The following is a 21,827-nucleotide window of genomic DNA, read 5'->3' on the forward strand; positions in this document are numbered from 1 at the left end:
TTTGCCAATGGGGTCCCATATTTTCGGTGTTCAAATTTTTCGGGTCGGTCATTGTTCAGGTCGGGTCGAGGCGAAGAACATAATAAAAAACAATATCATAATAAAACTTTCTTTTCAATCATCACTACCTGAACGGGTCAAAATGGGTCGGGTTGACACATAAACACTTTGTTTTCCCTTTCTTAAACATTTTTGAAATAGAACCTAGATCCACCCTTTCATAAGCATGTGTTGAAAACCATTAACTTAAACTAGTGAAAAATAAAACTGATATTTTAAAGTGTTTAAATGTTTCTAAAGAAAACCATGCATAAAGTTGAAAACAATGATATGTATTTTAGAGGTGTTTGAATGTTTCAAAGTTATCATTGCAACATTAGCAATCAAATGATTGATTAACACTAAAAATTAACACAAAAAACCAAAAACTGAGCCTTGTAAGACTTGAACCCATGACCTTTCAAAGATAAAACAATGGACTTTCCACCAGACCACATCAACATTAATAGTATGGGTTCCAGGTATTAAATCTTATGGGGTCCTCAAAAAATTTAATATACCGCTTCTAATAAATTTTTAAAAAACATTGGTGTCCCGGGACCCCGATCCCCACTATGTGGGTCCGCCCCTGCTCACGGCTATGCAACACAAACTTTCAGACACGCCGAAGCTACTAAGCGTGGCAGCTGGTCGAACCACATGTTCGATCTTCAAAGTCCCACAAACCCTAGTAAACATCAACGGTAAATCATACGAACCAACCATCGTCTCCATCGGACCCTTCCACCATGGTCAACCGCACCTTCAAATGATCGAGGAGCACAAGTGGCGGTTCCTACATCAGTTACTAAACCGAACATTGGCTAAAGGGATCGTCTTGGAGGATCTACTGAGGGCCGTGCAAACGCTCGAGGTCACGGCCCGAGGGTGTTACTCCACGACCATCCCTTACAGCACTGACGAGTTCATCGAGATGATGGTACTCGATGGTTGCTTTATAATTGAGCTTTTTAGAAAGATTAGTGAAGGGGTCAAAGCTGACGACTTTGACCCACTTTTCAAAATGCCGTGGATCTTTTCATTTCTCTTACGGGATCTGATTCGTTTGGAGAATCAGATCCCGTTTTTCATTCTCGAGCAATTATTCGAGTTAACAAAAACGTCGAATAGCCCAACACTAGTTACACTAGCGTTGAGTTTTTTCAATTTAAGCGTACAACGACCCAAACACGTCCTAGAAAAATACTCCAACGTTAACCGCAAACACTTGCTCGACCTTCTCCGGTCAAGTTTTATTCCACCCGAACTCGAACACCTCACGAAACTCGACTACCATCCCCCTCCACATATAATTTATAACATCTCAAAGCTTTACCGATCGGGAATCAAATTAAAGCCACAAGAAGCCGAAAGCTTCCTCATGGTTAACTTCAAACCCAGTGTAATCTACATCCCGTCTATAACAATCGACGATTTCATGTGCGCGTTTTTATTAAACTCAGTTGCATTTGAACAATGTCACAGTGGAAGCTCCAACGCCTTTACAACGTATACTACATTGCTTGATTGCTTGATTAATACGACTACAGACGTGGAGTTCTTATGTGATATGAACATTATAGAGAATTATATAGGCACCATGGCCGAAGTTGCGACTCTTTTCAACAATATGGGAAAGGATGTTTCTTTCGCTATCGACGAGTGTTACTTGGCTCGGTTTTTCGATAATGTGAACCGCTATTATTGTAGCGGGTGGCACGTACAATGGGCTGGTTTAAAACTCTGGCTACCTAATGCCAATTGGTTTTATATATCCACATTGGCAGCTTCCGTTTTGTTGATTCTAACTGTTATACAAACAGTTTACACTGTCCTTAGCTACACCAGGTCTTCCTGAATGGTATGGTTCACGCATGGGTACTGGTACATTGATGTATGAGTCGTGGTTATCATGACATATACTCGTTTTCAAAAAAAGGCCGAAACTGTCCGACAAACAACATATAACACAACACAACTTGGCAAGTTGGCTAGGCTGTAAATGTCCTTTTTGGTTATTTAAAGTGTACGTTGTCTTTTGTATTTTGCTTTAAACATTTAATTTTTTTTGTTATTGTTTTTTTCTATTACAAAAAAAATAAACACAAATAGATCGTGCTGACTCTCTCGAATTCGTGTAGACTTTCCAATCAATCCAGTGCTCGGGTTTTACCAACCTTCGGCTTTCCTGACTGAATAAATATTGTATTAAATATGTTATTTTTTTATAATACCTTATAAATATAAAACAAAAATAAATGATGATATACAAATATTATCCTTTTTAAGTAAATTATATAATCAGTTCCTCACCCAATTATACATGATTAGTCCTATAAAACTGAAAAGACTAAAATGTCTTTATCTTAACAGAAATGTTAACTTAAGGTAATGTTAATACCCAAACTCGTTACAAAATTAAAACTTAAAACTCAAATTTGTTACTTTAAAATCTTTTTACCTAAATGTATTACTTTACTTCAACCTTAGACACTATATAAACTCTCTTAATATTATTAAGTTACATAGTTGATTTTAGTGACCCAAGGACATATTTTTGGCCCTACTGTTACAAATATCTCCATGTGAATTAAATAGGTAATTAAGACTCACCTATTATAGAATTTATTTTTAACACTAGTAGCGACTAGTGAGAAGCCTTCTTGTGGCTGCCAAGTCTTTTAAAGTAGAAAAAAGTGATATATAACACGAGTCAAAAGAGGAGAACTTTGATTAGTCAAATTTGCTGGGCGCCCCAAGATTTGATATCAACCATTACAAAAGCACAAACAACTAGCGAATTCCAGATTGTTGCTTGTTTTGTATTATCTTTTTTAAATAAAACTTCTTACTAAACTTATACATCACCATTACCATTACATATGAAAGCGGTGGCTTTATCTGATGTTCAGACAGTGTTCAATCAACAGCAGATGAAGTAAGATTAAAAAAATGGTTATGGCTTGAGCCAAACATACCGTCTTAAATCAAATTTTTTTCTCTCGTTATCATGATAAACTATTAAACTCGTATAATCAATTCATCATAAGTTTTGATACCAAACATCATGACGAAGCACCTTTTAAGAATTGACCATACCCCACGACCCCATCGTTACCCTCAATTCTTCATTGATTTCTTACTTATCATAATGCCATTATTCATTTTGACGTTGATAAGTGGTAGTTTTTGTGGGTTACCACCGTGAATTCGGTCCAAATTCATGCATGCACACAATGAACTAGAACAACATATTGGAATATGGAAATCAAGAATACGAGGAGAATAACAAAACAAATCTTAACTTTCATTAATCAATAAACCCTTTAAATAGGGAAGCCAATACCAAACCGACTCAAATACAAAGACACAAAAAACCTTAATTCTAATAACAAGATAAATATCAAACTACCTTAACTTACGGGACAAGATAATAAAAAGATAATTAATAATACTTTGAATTAATATCTCAATACCCCCACTTAATTCAAAGCTTTGTAACTCCCATCAGATTTCTCAAATAACAAAATTGCTCATTGCCCAAAGCCTTTGTAAGTATATCAGCAACTTGCTCCTCAGTGTAACATGACAACACCTCCACTTGTTTTGTTTCCACCAAAATTTTAAGATAATTATACTTAACATCTATATGCTTACTCCTATTGTGTAAAGCAGCATTTTTAGAAAGAAATACTGCAGATTTATTATCACAAAAAATTGTCGTTGGCTCCCTTTGTTCATATCCCAATTCTCCAAGCAACTTTCTTAGCCATACCGCTTGACAGCCAGCAGCGTTTAAAGCCACATATTCAGCCTCAGTTGAGGAAAGAGCAACAATCGGTTGCTTCTTTGAACTCCACGATACAGCCCCCGAACCCAATGAGAACACACTTGCAGAAACACTTTTTCTATCTTCTAACGAGCTAGCCCAGTCGCTATCTGTATATCCTTCTAGCTTTATATTCTTTCCATACTCATACCATAGTCCATACTCCATTGTACCAGCTACATACCTGAGTATTCGCTTTGCTGCACCGAGATGATATACAGTAGGGTTCTGCATATACCGAGAAATTATACCAACTGCAAATGCGAGATCAGGCCTTGTGTGTGAAAGATACAATAGTCCACCAACAATACTTCTGAATACCCGAGGATATGCTAAATCATCAACATCATTTACCTTGAACTTTTCACCACAATTCATTGGAGTTAGCGATGGTGTGCAATTGTTCATTCCAAACTTGGTAAGCAGGCCCATAGCATACTGTCTTTGAGATACCAACATCCCACCGTTTCTTGGTATTACTTCTAGGCCAAGGAAATATGACATATTACCTAGATCAGACATCTCAAACTCCTTTTGCATTAGGGTTTTGAACTCCAACAGTAGGGTTTCAGACGAACTCGTATAGATTATGTCATCGACATATATGCATACGATTATGATTTCTTTACCAGCTTTCTTGATATATACTGTTGGTTCACTTTGAGTCCTCAAATACATATGCGTTTGTAAATACCCATCAATCCGTTCATACCATGCACGAGGGGCCTGCTTCAACCCATACAAAGCCTTATGCAGCTTGTATACTTTATCTTCTTGATCCTCGATTTCAAATCCAGGAGGTTGAACGACATAAACCTCCTCCTGAAGTGGGCCATTAAGAAAGGCCGACTTCACATCCAGTTGATGTATATTCCATCCTTGTTGGGCTGCTATTGAAAGTATTACCCGAATGGTTTCAAATCGAGTTACCGGACAGAACGTCTCCTCATAATCGATTCCATATTCCTGAGAATACCCTTTGGCCACTAATCTTGCCTTATACTTTTGAATATTACCATATGCTCCAACCTTTAATTTATAAACCCAATTCAGGCCAATAACCTTTTTCCCATCAGGTAGACTTGCTAATGACCAGGTCTTGTGACTTTCCAACGATCTTAACTCCTCTTTCATGGCCTTTAACCACTCTTTATGTTGAATTGCTTCATTAAAGTTGGTAGGCTCCATCATGGTGAGCGCGAGTTGACACGTGTTTATATCTTCCCACTTATTATTCTGACAAGCTGCTGTACCTGCAACATTGATGTGCTAAAAGTAGTTATAAAATAAATAACTAAAATTATACTAATCTAAACACTAAGTAATACTATAGACCCTTAAACTTAACTTAAACTACTAACCGTCAAGTGAACCGGTCGACTCTAGTACAGCTAAGTAAGTCCGGATATCGAACCCATGAGACTCTTTAAATTACAAAATTAGCAAATTAGACTCAAATACAAGACACGACTATTTATTAATAATATTTGAGGGGGATTTTAAAACTAATTAATTAAAACTCTAATGATAATTAACTAATGATTACTTTAATTAAACTATTAATAAACTAATTAATAAAATAATAAATAAACCCAAATTATTTAAATAATAATAAAACATAATCATTACTTATTAATTAATTAATAAAACTTAAACCTAATTAATTTTAACTAATAAACAATTTAGAAAACTTGGATTAATTCAGATGATTAAAATAACTACCCAGGCCGGAATCCCCAAAGTTACGGTTATTAATTTAAATGGAAAAACGCAAGTTATGGAACCGGGATCATAAGATAGACTCTTGGCAGAAAACCCGAACAGGACCCTTGAACTTCAAGAAGACGCCTATGGATTTCTAACAAGTTTTAAGACTCACCAGTTTATATTAAACTTCCTTACGGTTATTTAATTGCTTATGTCTAAGTATCTTTTTTGATGAAAACCTACCTTACAGCGCGGAATTCAAAAGATAGTTAAGAAGACTCAATTGACTTAATAGACTAAGCTGACAATCAAACCTAGACGGACTCCTTACGAAGAACTAAATCTAGCAATCCTGACCAACAAAGATCTATCAATAACCTATCACCTTACAGCTTTCTAGGCTAGCAGCTCACTTTTATCTATTTAATTGATTTTATTATTTCTATGATTTTAATGCATATCAATCATAAACTAGTCAAGAACACACAGTAAATGACCTAACAAAGCTCTATCCTATGAAACAATCAACAAGGGCAATGTGAAACAATAAATTCAAGTAAACAAAACCAAGCAATCATACGCATCAACTAAATAAAACTCAACCGTTTACTTAGAACATAATATCCATAACGAAACAAAAATCCAAATAAAATCAAACCGAACAAAGGTTCATCACGTCCTAGGTAGTTTATGAAGTTTAGCCTAGCATCATATAGTCTAAATCAAACTGAAAACATGGTGAAATAATGAGAAACGAAAGATTAAAGGCAATAAAACCCGTAGTCTTCGATCTTGAACGTAAAGCTCTTCACCGGCTGTTCTCGTGCCTTCATAATCACCAACAAACTCGTAAAATAGCTCCAAGAACTCTCCAAAATCGTCTGGTGGCTTCAGGATATGTCAGGTTTAAGTTAAAGTGTTTAAATAGTGAAAACAAGGCCCGACAATAAGCAAAAACAAAATAATTTTAGCCCAGTTGTGCCTAGGCGCCGCGCCTAGGGCTTTTTGCCTTTCCCCTAGGCGCAGCGCGGCGTGCTCCTCCATGGGGGCCAGTCAGACCGGCCCGGTCTGACCGGTTCTCTGTTCCGGTTCTTCCTGACGCGTTCCAGATCTCCGTTTTGGCTCGTTTTAGCTCGTTTTTCACCCTTTTTCATCACGATCAAACCCCGGAACCTACGAAACATAAAAACTTTAGTAGTATACAAATCTCGACTAAAAACGAACAAAAACTATTAAAATATTAATTAAAATATACACGGGAAACATAAATATTTAGCATTATATCAACCAAATTGATTTACTCTTTGTTTGACACGATCCTAACCAGTTTACAAGCTAGCCCTTCCATTAATTCCTTAACAAAATGTTTTAAAAACTTTTTTACGCTTCATCAACCAAATTGATGAGGAGTAGATGCTAGTATCATAGTATGCTACCCTAGAAAAGTAGAAGACTCATTCTAATATACGCACGTTCATGAATCAAATTGATCAAAGGTTATTGCAACGGCCTAGTTCTCGGTTATGTTATGTTCACATCATTTAATAGGCTGGAACTTGGAAGAAGTATACGACTATACGAGGCTCTTAAAAAACAAAGCTAGTTTCGGTACATAAGCCTTAGTCAAAAGCCCAAACACAGTGTTGGGTCAGGCCTGGGACAATAGTTTATTTTGGGGTTCTTTTTGTAAAACTTTAAGCTTGTAATGTAGTCGTATTGAAAGGAGTTTTGATTATATGAACGGGATTCACAACATTAAGAGCCCAATATATATTTTTTATGAAGTGATACAGGTTGATAACTGTCTAGATCAAAATTCCAATCATAGTCTACTAGTTATATATATATTAAGACAGAATTATAAATTTTGTCCTTTAAAAAAGTCAAACTACGGTTCGTGTCTTTTTTTAGTTTCTTTATAGATGGTGTACTTTAAACATTTTTTTCTACACGTTATGTCTTTTATGCTAACTGGGTTAGAAAAACTCAGTTAAATACCCTCACATGAGGCGCATGTGAGGGCATTTTTGTCTTTTCTTCTATACATAATAAAAAAATATAAAACTCTTTCTCTCTCTTCTATCAAACTCCACTCTCTCTCTCCCTGCTTCTCTTTCTTTCTTAATCACCCACCACCACCACCAACTCACCACCACCAGCCACCCCCACACCTGCCCCCATCCAACCTCCGGCAACCACTATCGGCGAGCCGGAGATCTTGATTTTCCGTCGAGCTTCAGATCTTGATTCCGGTAGTGGATCAGATTCTTGATGGATCTGGGGCAATCAAGCGAGCAGCTGCAGACCCTGATGCAAGCCGGTCAAATCTCCTGCAGCTTGAGCTTTAACTGGTTGATTACCAAGGAAGATGAAGAGATGTCTAGGTCTGCTTTGTCTACTTTCAAGGCGAAAGAAGAAGAGATTGAGAAGAAGAAATTGGCGGTTAGGGAACGGGTTCAAGCTCAATTGGGTCGAATTGAAGAGGAAACGAGGCGAATGGCTACGATTCGTGAGGTTTGGTTTCTGGGTTTTACGTTAATTTGATTAATTTTTGTGGGTTTTTAATTGGGGTTTTTTGGGGGTGGAATTTGGGGTTTTTTTGTGTGGGTGTTGGTTTTTTTTCATTAAAAAATTGAAATTAAAAACACCCTTGAAGGATTCAGTGGTTACAGTCTTCAATTTTGACTTCTTGAAATTTGAATCTTTTTTTGGGAAAAATGTAAATCTGGGTTTTTTTCGTTTTGGGCTTTCTATTTTGGGATTTTTTTTAATCAATTATTGGTTTTAAGCTCCAGATCTGATTCTTTAAGCTCGGAGATCTTGATTTTCCGGCGAGCTCCAAATCTTGATTCCGGTAGTGGTTGCCGGAGATTGGATGGGGGCAGGTGTGGGGGTGGCTGGTGGTGGTGAGTTGGTGGTGGTGGTGGGTGATTAAGAAAGAAAGAGAAGCAGGGAGAGAGAGAGTAGAGTTTGATAGAAGAGAGAGAAAGAGTTTTATATTTTTTTATTATGTATAGACGAAAAGACAAAATTGCCCTCACATGCGCCTCACGTGAGGGTATTTAACTAGTTTTTCTAACCTAGTTAGCGTAAAGGACATAACGTGTAGAAAAAAAATGTTTAAAGTAGACCGCCTGCAAAGAAACTAAAAAAAGAACACGAACCGTAATTTGGCTTTTTTTAAAGGACAAAATTTGTAATTCTGTCATATATTAATTTGGAAGTTCACCTACACTCACATTTGGCTATTGTTTTAGTGCTACAGTTTTTAATGCACAGGTTACAACCATTATATGCATCAAGATGTTGACACGTTTGTGATACGTGTTATTTGCTGATATCCATTTTTTCTGTAACCCATTTAGATCTTATCTTCACTTTTTGTCAACCATTTTCTCTCTCTCTAAACATCAAACTCTCTGGTCCACCTTTTCCGGCAACTGTTGCCGTTTACTTGCCGGCGGTGGAGGCGAGTCCATGGTTGTCGAGTATATTGTTGACGACTACGGATATAGGGTTGTTTATCTAGAGAGAGAAAGAGGGATGAAGGGTGGTTTTAGAGAGGGAAACAAAGAGACGGGAGTTGCCCCACTGTTGCCGGCGGCTCCGGCTGTCTGTGGTAGCGGCGGATTGTGCGACGCCTATTGCTTTCTCTGCACTCCTTCTCCGGTGACTCCACGGCTGCCGTGGATGATGTCACACCCCCATACTAGGCCTAGGCGTGTGACTCGATAGTTGGTACCACATTTTTAAATAAATCATATTTACGGTTAATTAGCGGAAGACTTATAAAATATAAGGATCAAAGTTATAAAATATTTACATTACAAAAGATGGAAACAAGTTCCATTTGTGTTTACTTGTTTTAAGTTTACAAAACCACCATTTTAGTTATATTAACATTTAACAAAAATTATCCGAGCCATCGGATTCTTGAGCCTTTGTCCCATAGCTCTAATCTTGGTTACTTGCAAAATGTTATAAAAATACATCAGCAACGAATGCTGGTGAATATGCTAACGCAAAAACATTTTCTTTTACTTTGTTACCCCTCGAGGGTTACGCGTGCCTCGGCCCATCTTGGCTTAGGAATAACAAAGTTAAAAAAACATCATTATAAACTCGAGCCTCTACCTAGATCACCCCAGCAAGACACCGCAGCGTCCCGACGTACTTAGGTATCATAAATATACACAAGGTCATTCTCACTCGAACATACTTTGGTTCGGCCCATCGTGGCTGGAGGTCGTGACCAGGCGTGGTGCGATGTGCCCACCGCATTTTACCACATATGTAAGGATCCAGACGAACGTATACTATAGCCTGAGGGCTAGGCTTTTACTCTTATTAATAATGTTTTTAGAGACACTTTGTCTCATGTAAAGTTTTACACATAACACGTTTATTTATTTGAAAACAAGCTTGTAAAAGTGTGGCGTATTCACCTTTGATCGGGATCGGTTTCCAACACCGTCCTTGCGTAATATTTCTTGCTATCTCGCACCTATAGTACGAGTATAACTTTTATTAGTCGGATATACAATCCGGCTTAAGACCTTTAGTCTTATTACCTCGATGAACCTTTAGTTCATTTCTTTTACTTTAAAACCTTTAGTTTTAAAAGCAATATTTATAAACCTTTAGTTTATTATAAAAACCCGACGTTTCTTCTTCTTTAAGAAACATATTCTTTTCTTTATTATTTAAGAATACACATTATACTTAATTAATAATTATAACAAAGAACTATGTATATATATAATCATACACACACATATATATACTTACATTTTTAAATTTCCCTTTTCTTTTCTTTTCTTTGTTATATAACTTCTTTTCATAAACATCGAGTATAATTCCGATTTTGGGCATTAAGCCTTTTAGAATATTTTATTATTATTTTTGTCGGGTAGTAAGCCTTACCTTTCCTCGGCTTAATATTTCCTAGATACTCGAGCAGCACTTCTACGCTGCTTAGTCTTTTCAACACTCGCTTTGATCACCACTTCACTTCGGCACGCTTCTCGAGACACTAACTTTCTTCTCGGCACACACTTCGAGGTGGTCGTCGGGTTGTAATAACTACACCACCTTCTTGCTCGGAACGTCGTCGGGGAGTGGTACGAATATCGAGGTATGGCACGTTTATCGAGGAATCGGGGCACGGTTTTCGAGGTGGATCATTGGCACGAATTTCGAGGTGTAGTTAGAGAGTAGAGAGATGATTGAGAACTGATTTTGGATGTGGTTTATGAAGACCCCGGACCTGCTATTTATAGGCAAAATCTTGGATCCTATCGCGATACGCGATAGGCTCCTAGTCACCCATCGCATAGCGCGTGTAGCTACGCACAGTCACAACGTAGGTCTGCCACGTGTTGCTACATGGCAGACGGTGTGCCACGTGTTAACACGTGGCGGACGATGTGCCACGAGTTGCCACGTGTCGGGACACGTGGCGAGAGGTGTGCCACGTGTGGACGCGTGGCAGTCTTGTGCCAGAGGTGTCAGGACACGTCATCGCGATACGCGATGACGTAGGTCCAACCAGCGATCGTGTATCGTTATTGACCCTTCCAGAAGGTTTGACCAAGCCCCTTCGCGATACGCGATGGCTTGTCCCTTGTCCCCATCGCGTAGCGCGATAGCACAAGAAAACAGATTTTCATTTTTAACTTTGGAGTTTGAATTTGGCAGAATTAGTCCCTTAACTTTGGAGAGTTGTCGTTTTTGGCCCAAAATTCCCGTGATGTTACAGATGATTAGTAGCGACGGTGTATCTGAGAATATATTGGGTTCTAGAGAGATGCTTAAACCCTTTTCTATGACCCGATGATGATTTTTCCGGCCGTTGCCGACGACTTTGGTCGTCTATGGTGGCGGCTGCCATGTGTATATGTTGATGATTATAAGTTTTTTAAGTTTTGGTATGTTGGTTATGATGATATTTTTGAACATATCTGAGCCTCCTTAGCCATAATAACTCGGTGATGATGAACCTAGGTTCGTCGGAGAGGTGATGGATTTCGTAAGAAATAATATGTTTTCTGTTGATTTTATATAATTTATTGATCATTGAGCGTATTGTGTTGATTATGAAAACAAATAAATATATTTGCTACTGTTTCAAACACCCGAGCATAGTTAACAACGACGTGATGATGACAATCTGACTGGGTGTTGTACAGTCGTTACCGGCGACTTTGGTCATAGATGGTGTCAGCTGCCATGTGTGTATGCTGATGATTATAAGTTTTTTAAGTTTTGGTATGTTGGCTATGATGATATTTTTGAACATATCTGAGCCTCCTTAACCATAATAACTCGGTGATGATAAACCTAGGTTTGTCGGAGAGGTGATGAATTTCGTAAGAAATAATATTTTTTCTGCTGATTTTATATAATTTAGTTATCATCGAGCGTACTGTGTTGATTGTGAAAACAAATAAATATATTTGCTATCGTTACAATAGTTAACGACGAGATCCATACGCGTCCTCGCCGCAGCGCGCGAGGGGCAAACCCCTAGTTATAGTATGATAAGAGTTTGATAAGATAGAGACCACAAAATGTTAAGAGTTTGAGTCTCATATGGACAAAAATGATAATAACATTTGTTGTTAAAAAAATTAATATGATAGGAAATCTAAGAGACTACGACAAACTACATAGCCAATGCAATACAATATATTTACACAAAATTCCCCGCTCAAGCTAAACGAACTAAACAATGTGAAGCTTGGTCCTAAAAAGTTCAAAATACAAGTAGACAACCTTGGGATCAAAATATCAACAATCTAAGCAATATGAAGCACATAACGAACAATAAGAGGCTAAGCATATATCAAATGAAAAGCAAATCAAAGTACACTAATGAAACACATGTTGTCTTTTTTAAATATGTGGTGTCGATATTGTCACAACATAGTCTAAGTGGACAAGGAAGGGTATAATATGTTAGGTCATATAAAGCGAATGTAATCTAACGAAGTTCAATATAATATGTTAGAGTCCTCCATCTCTGAAGAAAAGTCTTAACCATTTAAAGTTGTCATTTTATTTATTTAAAATAATTGGTTGCACCTATTTTTTTTTTTTGAACGGCCAATAATTTTATTCAAAAGGGATAGTCATACTAACAATTTACGTGCCAAGTCATAAACATGTACAAAATATTTTATTCAAAAGTGATCGTACAGCATAAATATTTATTCAAAAGTGATTGTACAGAGGACCAAGTGTGCTCGAAATGATAAAATATGACGAGACAAATTAATTTTCGCCGTAACATCACGTATGAAGTCATAACGAAAGTCAAACGCCGTTGGAACTTGAATAGTATTATTATCTATTTCGTTTATTTAATAAAGAGTTGTTTCTAGTATTTATGTATTTTTAAATTTATAATTTATGCGTTTTTATCTAATTTTTATTCATTAAATTGAATATTAATCTATTTTTATTTGTTTAGTTTTAATTAAAAAATTAAAAAAATCAAAAAAGAATAAAATGTTTGAGTAATGATTGCTTCAAAGTTATGAGGAGAGTTATGACTAAACCCATTTTTTACAAAATGTTTAAATACTGTTTGAGCATCATATGACTTGAAATATCTGGAGGTAGGGCATTTTGACTACGAATATTCTAATAATCAAAATGAAAAACTACACTAATTTTTTAGTCATGACCCTTTATTTTTCATCTATTCTTCACCCATAAATACAAGAATCGATCTCTTCATATAATCTTTTAGTCTATTTATTAATACTCGCGTTTCATTAAACAAAATATCATATCTTCTTGTTTTTCATAAACACCAAAATGTGAGAATAATCAACTAGTTTCACCTAAATGGCTAAATAAAAAAGTAATTTATGTTGGATTCATGGATTGGATAAAATAACATTATAATTTATAAATGATGCACATTTTTGTCAAGCAAACTCTAGTCTCGTGGACTTTTCGATAGATTGGTTACGTACGTGGTTATATATCCACACACGTGTATGCTTTCAAGGGTTGGTTATGTTAATAGTTAATACTTTGAAAATAAATTTTTGCGTGTCATATGGGTTTAAGTTTAACTGATAAATACGTTACAATTTTTTATTCGCAATTTTAAAAACATGAATATGTGTATAAGTTATAAAAATACAGAAGTTAAGTTAATTTGAAAGAAAATTTATGTAGAAAATAATCTTGACATGAGAATGTATGAAACAATACAAATCTACCACAAACAAGAAAAGAAACAATAACTATAATACCAATCTATCTAAACATTGCTTTATAATAACAAAAAAAAAACACTAATAATAAAACAAATACTTATAACTAAAAAAAATGTAAATCAACAAATACTTATAACGTTTTATAATCAGAAATAAACAATACAAACAAAAATTTAACAGTACACACTTATCAAAACAAACCTAATAATAATAACAATTGGTTCTCAGTGTTTTCATGTTAACTGTTAAGAATAATTTGTATTTGATCTTGAAACCAAAAAATTAAATATAAACATACATAGAAATGAAATATATAATAAAAAATAAAATAAAATAAAAATAGTGGCCAGGATATGAGATGACGTTAGCTAAATACTTCGTTGCACGTTAACACTTAATTATCAACCAATATCATGTTATCGTGTTGGCTCCCTCTATCCCTACATTCTTATCACACCATTCTATTCTACATAACATTAAACCAATCAAACTTTGGTTCCTCAAAATACAAAGATGGATATCAATTCTCAAAGTCATGAAAAACAACATGCCATCACAATATGGGAAGTCAACCGAGACAGACTCACCGCTATGCAACACAAACTTTCCGACACACCGAAACTCCTAAGCGTTGCGGCTGGCCGAACCACATGTTCGATCTTCAAAGTCCCACAAACACTAATGAATGTTAATGGTAAATCGTACCAACCCACCATCGTCTCCATCGGACCATTTCACCACGGTCAACTGCACCTTGAGATGATTGAGGAGCACAAGTGGAGGTTTTTGCGTGAGTTACTAGACCGGACAGAGGACAAAGGGATGGTCCTGGAGGATCTACTGAGGGCCGTGCAACCACTTGAGGTCATGGCTCGAGAGTGTTACTCCACGACCATCCCTTACAGCACCGACGAGTTCATCGAGATGATGGTACTCGACGGTTGCTTTATAATTGAGCTTTTTAGAAAGATTAGTGAAGTGGTTAAAGCTGACGACTTTGACCCACTTTTTAACATGCCGTGGGTCTTTTCCTTTTTCTTACGGGATCTGATTCGTCTGGAGAATCAAATCCCATTTTTCGTTCTCGAACATTTGTTCGAGTTAACGAAAACTCCAAATAGTCCAACGTTAGTTACACTAGCGTTGCGCTTTTTTAATAAGGCGGTACAAAGACCCGAACACGTTCTAGAGAAATACTCCAACGATAAACCTAAACACTTGCTCGACCTTCTCCGGTCAAGTTTTCTTCCACCCGAACTTGAACAATTTACAAAACCCGACAACCGCCCTCCACCACATATAATTCATAACATCTCAAAGCTCCGGCGATCGGGAATCAAATTAAAGCCGTGGGAAGCCGAAACCTTCCTCGTGGTTAACTTCAAGCACGGGGTAATCCACATGCCGTCTATAACAATAGACGATTTCATGTGCGTGTTTTTATTAAACTCGGTTGCATATGAACAATGTCACAGTGGATGCTCAAAAGTCTTTACAACATATGCTACATTGCTTGATTGCTTGATTAATACATCTAGAGACGTGGGGCTATTATGTGACTGGAACATTATAGAGAATTATTTAGGTACCGAGGCCGAAGTTGCAACTTTTTTTAACAATATGGGAAAGGATGTTTCTTTCGATATCGATGACTGTTACTTGGCTCGGTTATTTGATAATGTGAACCGCCATTATCATAGCGGGTTCCATGTGCAATGGGCGAGTTTTAGATACACATACTTCAACACAACGTGGTCATTTATATCGGCGTTGGCAGCATTCGTTTTGTTGGTTCTAACCGTTGCACAGACAGTATACACTATCCTCAGTTATATCCGATCTTCTTGATTGGTTCATGCATGGGCGGATCCAATCTTACAGGACTGGGCAAGCCCCGTACGATAAATAAATATTCAATCTTAACAATAGTTAGTTTGATTGAAGTTTGAACAATTTCACTTTTATTTATAAACTTAGTTAATTTTTGTGTAGTTGATTGTTTCTTGTTTATTTTCTGCTTTGTTTATGCTAAATATTGTGCTATTAAATTGTTTGTAAACTTAATATGAGGCTGTTGGTATATAATTGCCACAGAATTTAATTGTTTATAACTATAATGCGAGCAAATTAATTGAACCACACAGTTGCAGGATAATGTTGCGATTTCTGGTCCCTTGATGTATGAGTCGTGGTTATCATCACATGGACGTTGGCAGGCTGTTTTAGGCTATTAAGTTTCATGGCGACAAATGACATTAACACGTTTTCTAAATAAGCTAATATAAAAATGGAGCTACAAGTGATGTGTGCAAGGATTTTTATTTATTTATTATCTTTTTTTGGTTTAAGACATCTGACCAAGTCATTGATTTTATAATAACTAAAGTACTGCTTTCCAAAATCCAAAACAATATGGGTGGGCGATTTCCTAAACAATGTTTTAGTTAGGAACTAGGAAGTATTGTCTCCATATATATTGATAATTTTAATAATTTTGCATTTAAATTTTACTTTTATTTTGTTTTATCTTATTTGTTACCCAACGTATACAACTACTCTCATTGGCATGCTAGGTGAATATAAATATGATGTAATAAAAAGAAAAGAAAAGAAAAGAACCAAGAAAAAATATATTTCATCAAAATGAAAAATTACAAAACTATATGTATAGACTAATTAAGACTTATATGTTCACAGAGAACTCCATCTCTGTGAAGTCTTTGAAGATCATTGGCAAACGTTTAAGAACGCCGTAACTAAATGAAGGCAACCTCTGTTCATTTTCACTCAATTGATTAATCAAATAGAAATAGTTGTTCATGCTCGTTCATTTAGTAGACGAACAAAGGTAAACAAAGACGGAAACTAACATTTCTCGAACCTGTGAAGATCAACATACCATCACAATTTGGGAAGTCAACCGAGACAGACTCACGACCATGCTAACCACTTGCTCAATTTTCAAAATCCCACAAACCCTAATCGACATCAACGGTAAATCTTACGAATTAATCACACATAGTCTTTATCGGACCCTTCCACCACGCTCAACCACACCTTGAGATTAACGAGGAATACAAGTGGTGGCTTTGCGTCAGTTACTAAACTGAACACAAGCCAAAGGGATGGTCCGGGAAGATTTTCTGATGGCCGTATAACCGCTAGGGGTCACGGCCTTGGAGTCTTACTATGTGGTCATCCCTTACAACATTGACGAGTTCATAGAAATGATGGTGCTCGACGATTGCTTTATTACTCAACTTTTTAGAATGTTTGGTGGTTTAGTGGAAGTTGACAATAATGATACATTGGTAAATTAACACGCCATGGATCGTTACGTCTTGTTACGGGATCTAATTTGGTTTGAGAATAAGAACCCCTTTTATGTTCTTAAACGTCTGTTCGAGTTAATTAACCAAGACGCCAAAAACCCCAACGCTAGCTAAGTTATACAAAGACCTTAAAACGTTCCAGAGAAATACTCAAATGTTAAAGCCAAACGCTTGTTGGACCTTCTTAGGTCAAGTTTCATTCCACAGGAACTCGAACACTCTACCAAACCCGACGAACTCCGACCACCACATATTATCCACAACATCTCAAAGCTCCAGCGACTGGGAATAGAGCTAAAATCACGGGAACCTGAATGCTTCCTCATGGTTATAAGCTTTAAGCACGGTGTAATCCACATGCCCAAGATAACAATTGATGACTATGTATATGTTTTTGTTAAAACGCTGTGGCATTTGAACAATGTCAAAGTGGATGCTCAAGTATCTTTACCACGTGTGTACTCAACGTTGCTTAATTGATTCTTTGGTTAATACATCTAAAGCTGTTGGACTATTATACGACCAAAATATTATCGAGAACTATATAGGTGTGGATGATGAAGTTGCAACATTTTTTAACAATATGGGGAAGGATGTATCTTTTGATATCGATGTGTGTTACTTGGCTAGGTTATTTGATGACACGAATCGACATTATCATAGCGGGTGGCATGTAAAATGTGCGAATTAAAGTACACATATTTTAGCACTCCCTGGTCGTTTTTATCGGTGTTGGGCCTGTTGGCAGCTTTTGTTTGGTTGATTCTAACCGTTGCACGGACTATTAGTTTGCACTAACCTTGGCTACAGCCATCCTCCTGGATCAGTCTATACAACCAATTGATCATATATAACTTGTTTGTTAGTATTTTTTGTATCTTAGTATTTTGCTATTGGAGTACATGTTGTTATTATAACTAGGTCAAAAGGATTCAACAAATCAGTGACATCTAATCTCAACGGTAATTAGTCGGGAAAGACAACTTCAAAGTACTTTAGCTGAAGATTAAGTTCGGTAAAAATAACTGACACATTAACTAATATGCGCGGTGTTCTTCACCAAGATTAATCGATACATATATATAGACACTACGATTAATCCACTTCTATTGTTTTCTTACTCGTTCATATTTAAATTCGTTATTGTTTGTAAATCTTGTTCGATATTCGGTATTCTAAGAGATTTGAAATAGCAAAAGAAACCCGTAAGGCCGTAAGTGAAAGGTTAACTTTGGTTGGACATAGAAGTAAATGATTAAAAGATGGAGCTAGCCATGGCAAAACAGTTTCTGTCCGATCCCTCTGATGTTTAGTATTATGTAGGGTACTTGAGCATAAATAATTGACAACTCGACCAAATTAAAATATGAAAGAAGGATAATTCTTTTTTTCTTTTGGAGGTACTATCAAAAAATTTATAAGTTAAAACATAAAATAATAATTATTTAAAAAGACAGAAAGTTATTTGTTGACATTCTTGATTTGATATGACTTGGCATTAAACGGAAAAGATATCACAAACACTTGAAGATTGTAGAAAATAAAAAAAAATGTTTGACTTTGGAACCCAAGTAAAGAATTTGGACCACTGAAGATTTTCTCTGAATTTTACATAGGTTTTGTAAATTCTGAATATATGAACAAACATCCGATAAAATATATACATTTGAATATACAATATAAAACTTTGACTTAAACTTTAGTTAAATACTGGTTTTTCTTAACAATTTTTTTTTCTTTTTTTTGATTTCGATAGGTCATTATAAATAACACAAACCGAGCTACATCTAGACAAAGGATAAACGTGAAACAAGTTGCGCCGCTATCCCCTTAACAAATTGGATTTTTGAATCTTTCAACTTTTAATTGTGTGAGTTTGTCAAAATACCCTAAGCTAATACTTTCACGTGTTTGTTAATTTATTTGTGTCAACCGAACTAAATTAAATTCTCGTGTTTGTTAATTTATTTGCTTTCATGTGTATGCAATTCCTAAAATTATTTGTCTTTAATAAAAAAACAAGGATCAAAATGTTCACCTTTTTTTTAACATTTGTCTTTCACAAGAACCACTATTATTTACCAGTCTGTGCATCTGCCTGATTTCCTTCTCTCTCCTCAGATGCATGTGAGGTGATATATACATTTGAAGTATATCGTATATAGGTGATTTACATAGTAATATACTGTATATTGTACACATCTAGCCTATATATAACTATTTAAGGGTATGCAATTATGTATCCTTTAATAACAACATGGGTCCAACCTCACTTTAACATACTAATACTCATCATGTCTCAAAACTATTGAGAATTGATAGAATAATAAACTTGATCAAAACCAAGATGGAAAATTACGGGATGATGGATGTAGTCTACTCTACCATACCTCAACCTCCTGATGATCACTTGCATTATGCCATGGTGATGTTAGGTGGTAATGGTGGTGGTATTAATCCTTTTGGATCTGATTCTACCATGAATATTGGGTCAGTAACATCAGGTCTTAGCGGCGATAGCGGTAGCGGCTGCGGTGGTGGTGGTAATGGTTTAGAAATGGAGATTGGTGGAAGATGGCCAAAGGAAGAAACCCTAGCACTTCTTGACATTAGAGTAAAGCTTAATTCTAAGTTCAAAGAAGCTAAACACAAAGGCCATTTGTGGGATGAAGTGTCCAGGTTTCATTTTCTTCATCTTAACATGTTATTGGTTTTAGATCCATAATTTGGGTCATTTTTTATTATATTAATTAAACAATATTGTACACTTGAATAGGGTTTCTATAGATCATGGAGCCCTAATTTAACAACTTTCTAACTTATAAGCTAATTACTTATTTTCATTTTCCTTTTTTTTTCTCTTATTATAAGCTAGTTTAAACTCTAAAGATTTTATGATGTAAACACAAGTTTGATCACTTAATCATTCCAAAATTGTGATGTTGTGCTTGAAGGTTTAATTAGTTCTTTTCATGTTTTTACAGCTTTCTTGGAAACTATATATCCTATAAAGTGGAGAAACTTTTCAGTTCTTATATACTAATTATAAACACAAGGTTTACTTAATCACTTCAAAACTGTGATGTTATTGTTGAAGAGTTTAATTGTTCTTTTTATGTTTTGACAGCTTTTTCCTAAAGTATCCTGTAAAGTGGACAAACTTTTCAGTTCTAATATATTATTAATGTTTAATAAATCAAAGCTTTACTGTTTTTTTTTAACAGCAAGAAGTTACCGGTAAACTCATGGATTCCGTTAATACCCTGTTAACTAACGAGATCAGGTAGATCGCAGTTTATGTTGTGACGGTAGAAAACCCTAAATAGAGGTTAAAATGGCTCACCTTTCTTGGTCATCATGAATAGAGTCATTTATACTCCGGTTCTACTAATAGTTTTACCATCAGTTGAAAATTTTACTTCCTACCATTTCTTACTTACTAATTAGTTCAGTTTTGCCCTTTAATTTTCAGGACAATGTGTGTGGAGCATGGGTATAAAAGAAGTGGGAAAAAATGCAGTGAGAAGTTTGAGAATTTGTACAAGTATTACAAGAAGATTAAAGAAGGGAAAGCTAGAAGACAAGACAAGAAACATTACCGGTTCTTTCACCAATTAGAAGCTATATGTGGTGAAACAACCGCTAATGCTAACGTGGTTTCAGTCGCTAATATAACATCCCCTCCATTTCTGGATGATAATTATCATCCAAAAACGGAGGGGATATTGGGAAAGAAGCGGTGGAAGACTAAGATAACAGACTTTATCGAGACGAAAATGAACACGATTATGGAGAAACAAGACAAATGGATGGAGAAGGCGATGAATACAATTGAAGAAAGGGAAAGAGAGAGAATTTTAAAAGAGAAACAATGGAGGAAAGAAGAGGTTGCAAGGTTTGAGAGAGAGAAAACATTTCGATCAAACGAACGGGAACGGATGAAGTGTCGAGAGGTGGCTTTGATGGAAGCTTTGCACAAGTTAACCAAGAATGAATCAACATCAATTGACGCGTCTAGGACCGCACATTGTAATGATCAAGACCAAGTTGTCTCAAATTGGGGAGAAAATGAGACTACACAACTAATAGAACTACGAAGTTGCATGGAAACAAGATTTGAGAAATGTGGGTTTATGGATGATGTTTTATGGGAGGAAATTGCTTTAACAATGGCTTCTTTGGGTTACAACAGGAGTGCATTGGTTTGCAAGGCTAAGTGGGATCACATTAACTTTGTAGCCAGAAACAAGAAACAAAAAGGGTGTTCCAATTCATATGATAGTTACCATAATTACAACATTAATCAGGCAGGTGATCGAAGATTTGTTACGTTCAACGATCAACAGACCCTCATGATCAATGCTGATGATCAGATGATGTGGAATTACTATGAAAAGATTAAAGAAAATATTTGATGGTGTTTTCTTGATTATGTAAAGGAGATATCATAGTCATATCATCTACATGGAAATTCATGACTAAAAGAGATGTTAGTGTGGTGATAACTTAAAAGATATTATTATTTGGTTTGGTAAATGATCATATTGTTGATGTTTGATCATATTTGAGAAGTGAGTGCATTAAATTTTTATTAATAGGTTAAATCACTTCATACTTGTTTCTACATTGTCCAAGAGCAATGCCAATTTGGATAAATATTCTATTGTAGAGTTACATATCTAGGTAAAT

At 35.9% G+C, this 21,827-nt stretch overlaps 2 protein-coding genes and 2 pseudogenes across 3 annotated transcripts; all 4 read left to right on the plus strand.

Moving 5' to 3' along the window:
• The first annotated feature begins 637 nt into the window (after positions 1-637).
• Positions 638-16,010, plus strand: LOC143622829 (UPF0481 protein At3g47200 pseudogene; annotated as a pseudogene). The gene is made up of 2 exons (XR_013151786.1): positions 638-1,905; positions 15,993-16,010. The product of XR_013151786.1 is annotated as a UPF0481 protein At3g47200 pseudogene (transcript).
• Positions 14,151-15,654, plus strand: LOC143623003 (UPF0481 protein At3g47200-like). The gene has a single exon (XM_077094009.1). It carries the CDS (start codon positions 14,320-14,322, stop codon positions 15,652-15,654), a length of 1,335 nt encoding a protein of 444 aa, XP_076950124.1. The 5' UTR covers positions 14,151-14,319.
• Positions 16,011-17,036: 1,026 nt separating the features above from the next.
• On the plus strand, positions 17,037-17,936 carry LOC143622906 (UPF0481 protein At3g47200-like; annotated as a pseudogene).
• A 1,288-nt stretch (positions 17,937-19,224) lies between these two features.
• On the plus strand, positions 19,225-21,586 carry LOC143622830 (trihelix transcription factor PTL-like). The gene is made up of 2 exons (XM_077093871.1): positions 19,225-19,817; positions 20,611-21,586. The coding sequence occupies exons 1-2, from the start codon at positions 19,486-19,488 to the stop codon at positions 21,551-21,553; spliced, it is 1,275 nt and encodes a 424-aa protein (XP_076949986.1). The 5' UTR covers positions 19,225-19,485; the 3' UTR covers positions 21,554-21,586.
• The last annotated feature ends 241 nt before the right edge of the window (positions 21,587-21,827 follow it).

Source organism: Bidens hawaiensis, unplaced genomic scaffold (genome assembly GCF_021521415.1).
Source record: "Bidens hawaiensis isolate Kalapana, Puna unplaced genomic scaffold, B.hawaiensis_p1.1 tig00003244_1, whole genome shotgun sequence".
Taxonomy (NCBI): domain Eukaryota; kingdom Viridiplantae; phylum Streptophyta; class Magnoliopsida; order Asterales; family Asteraceae; genus Bidens; species Bidens hawaiensis.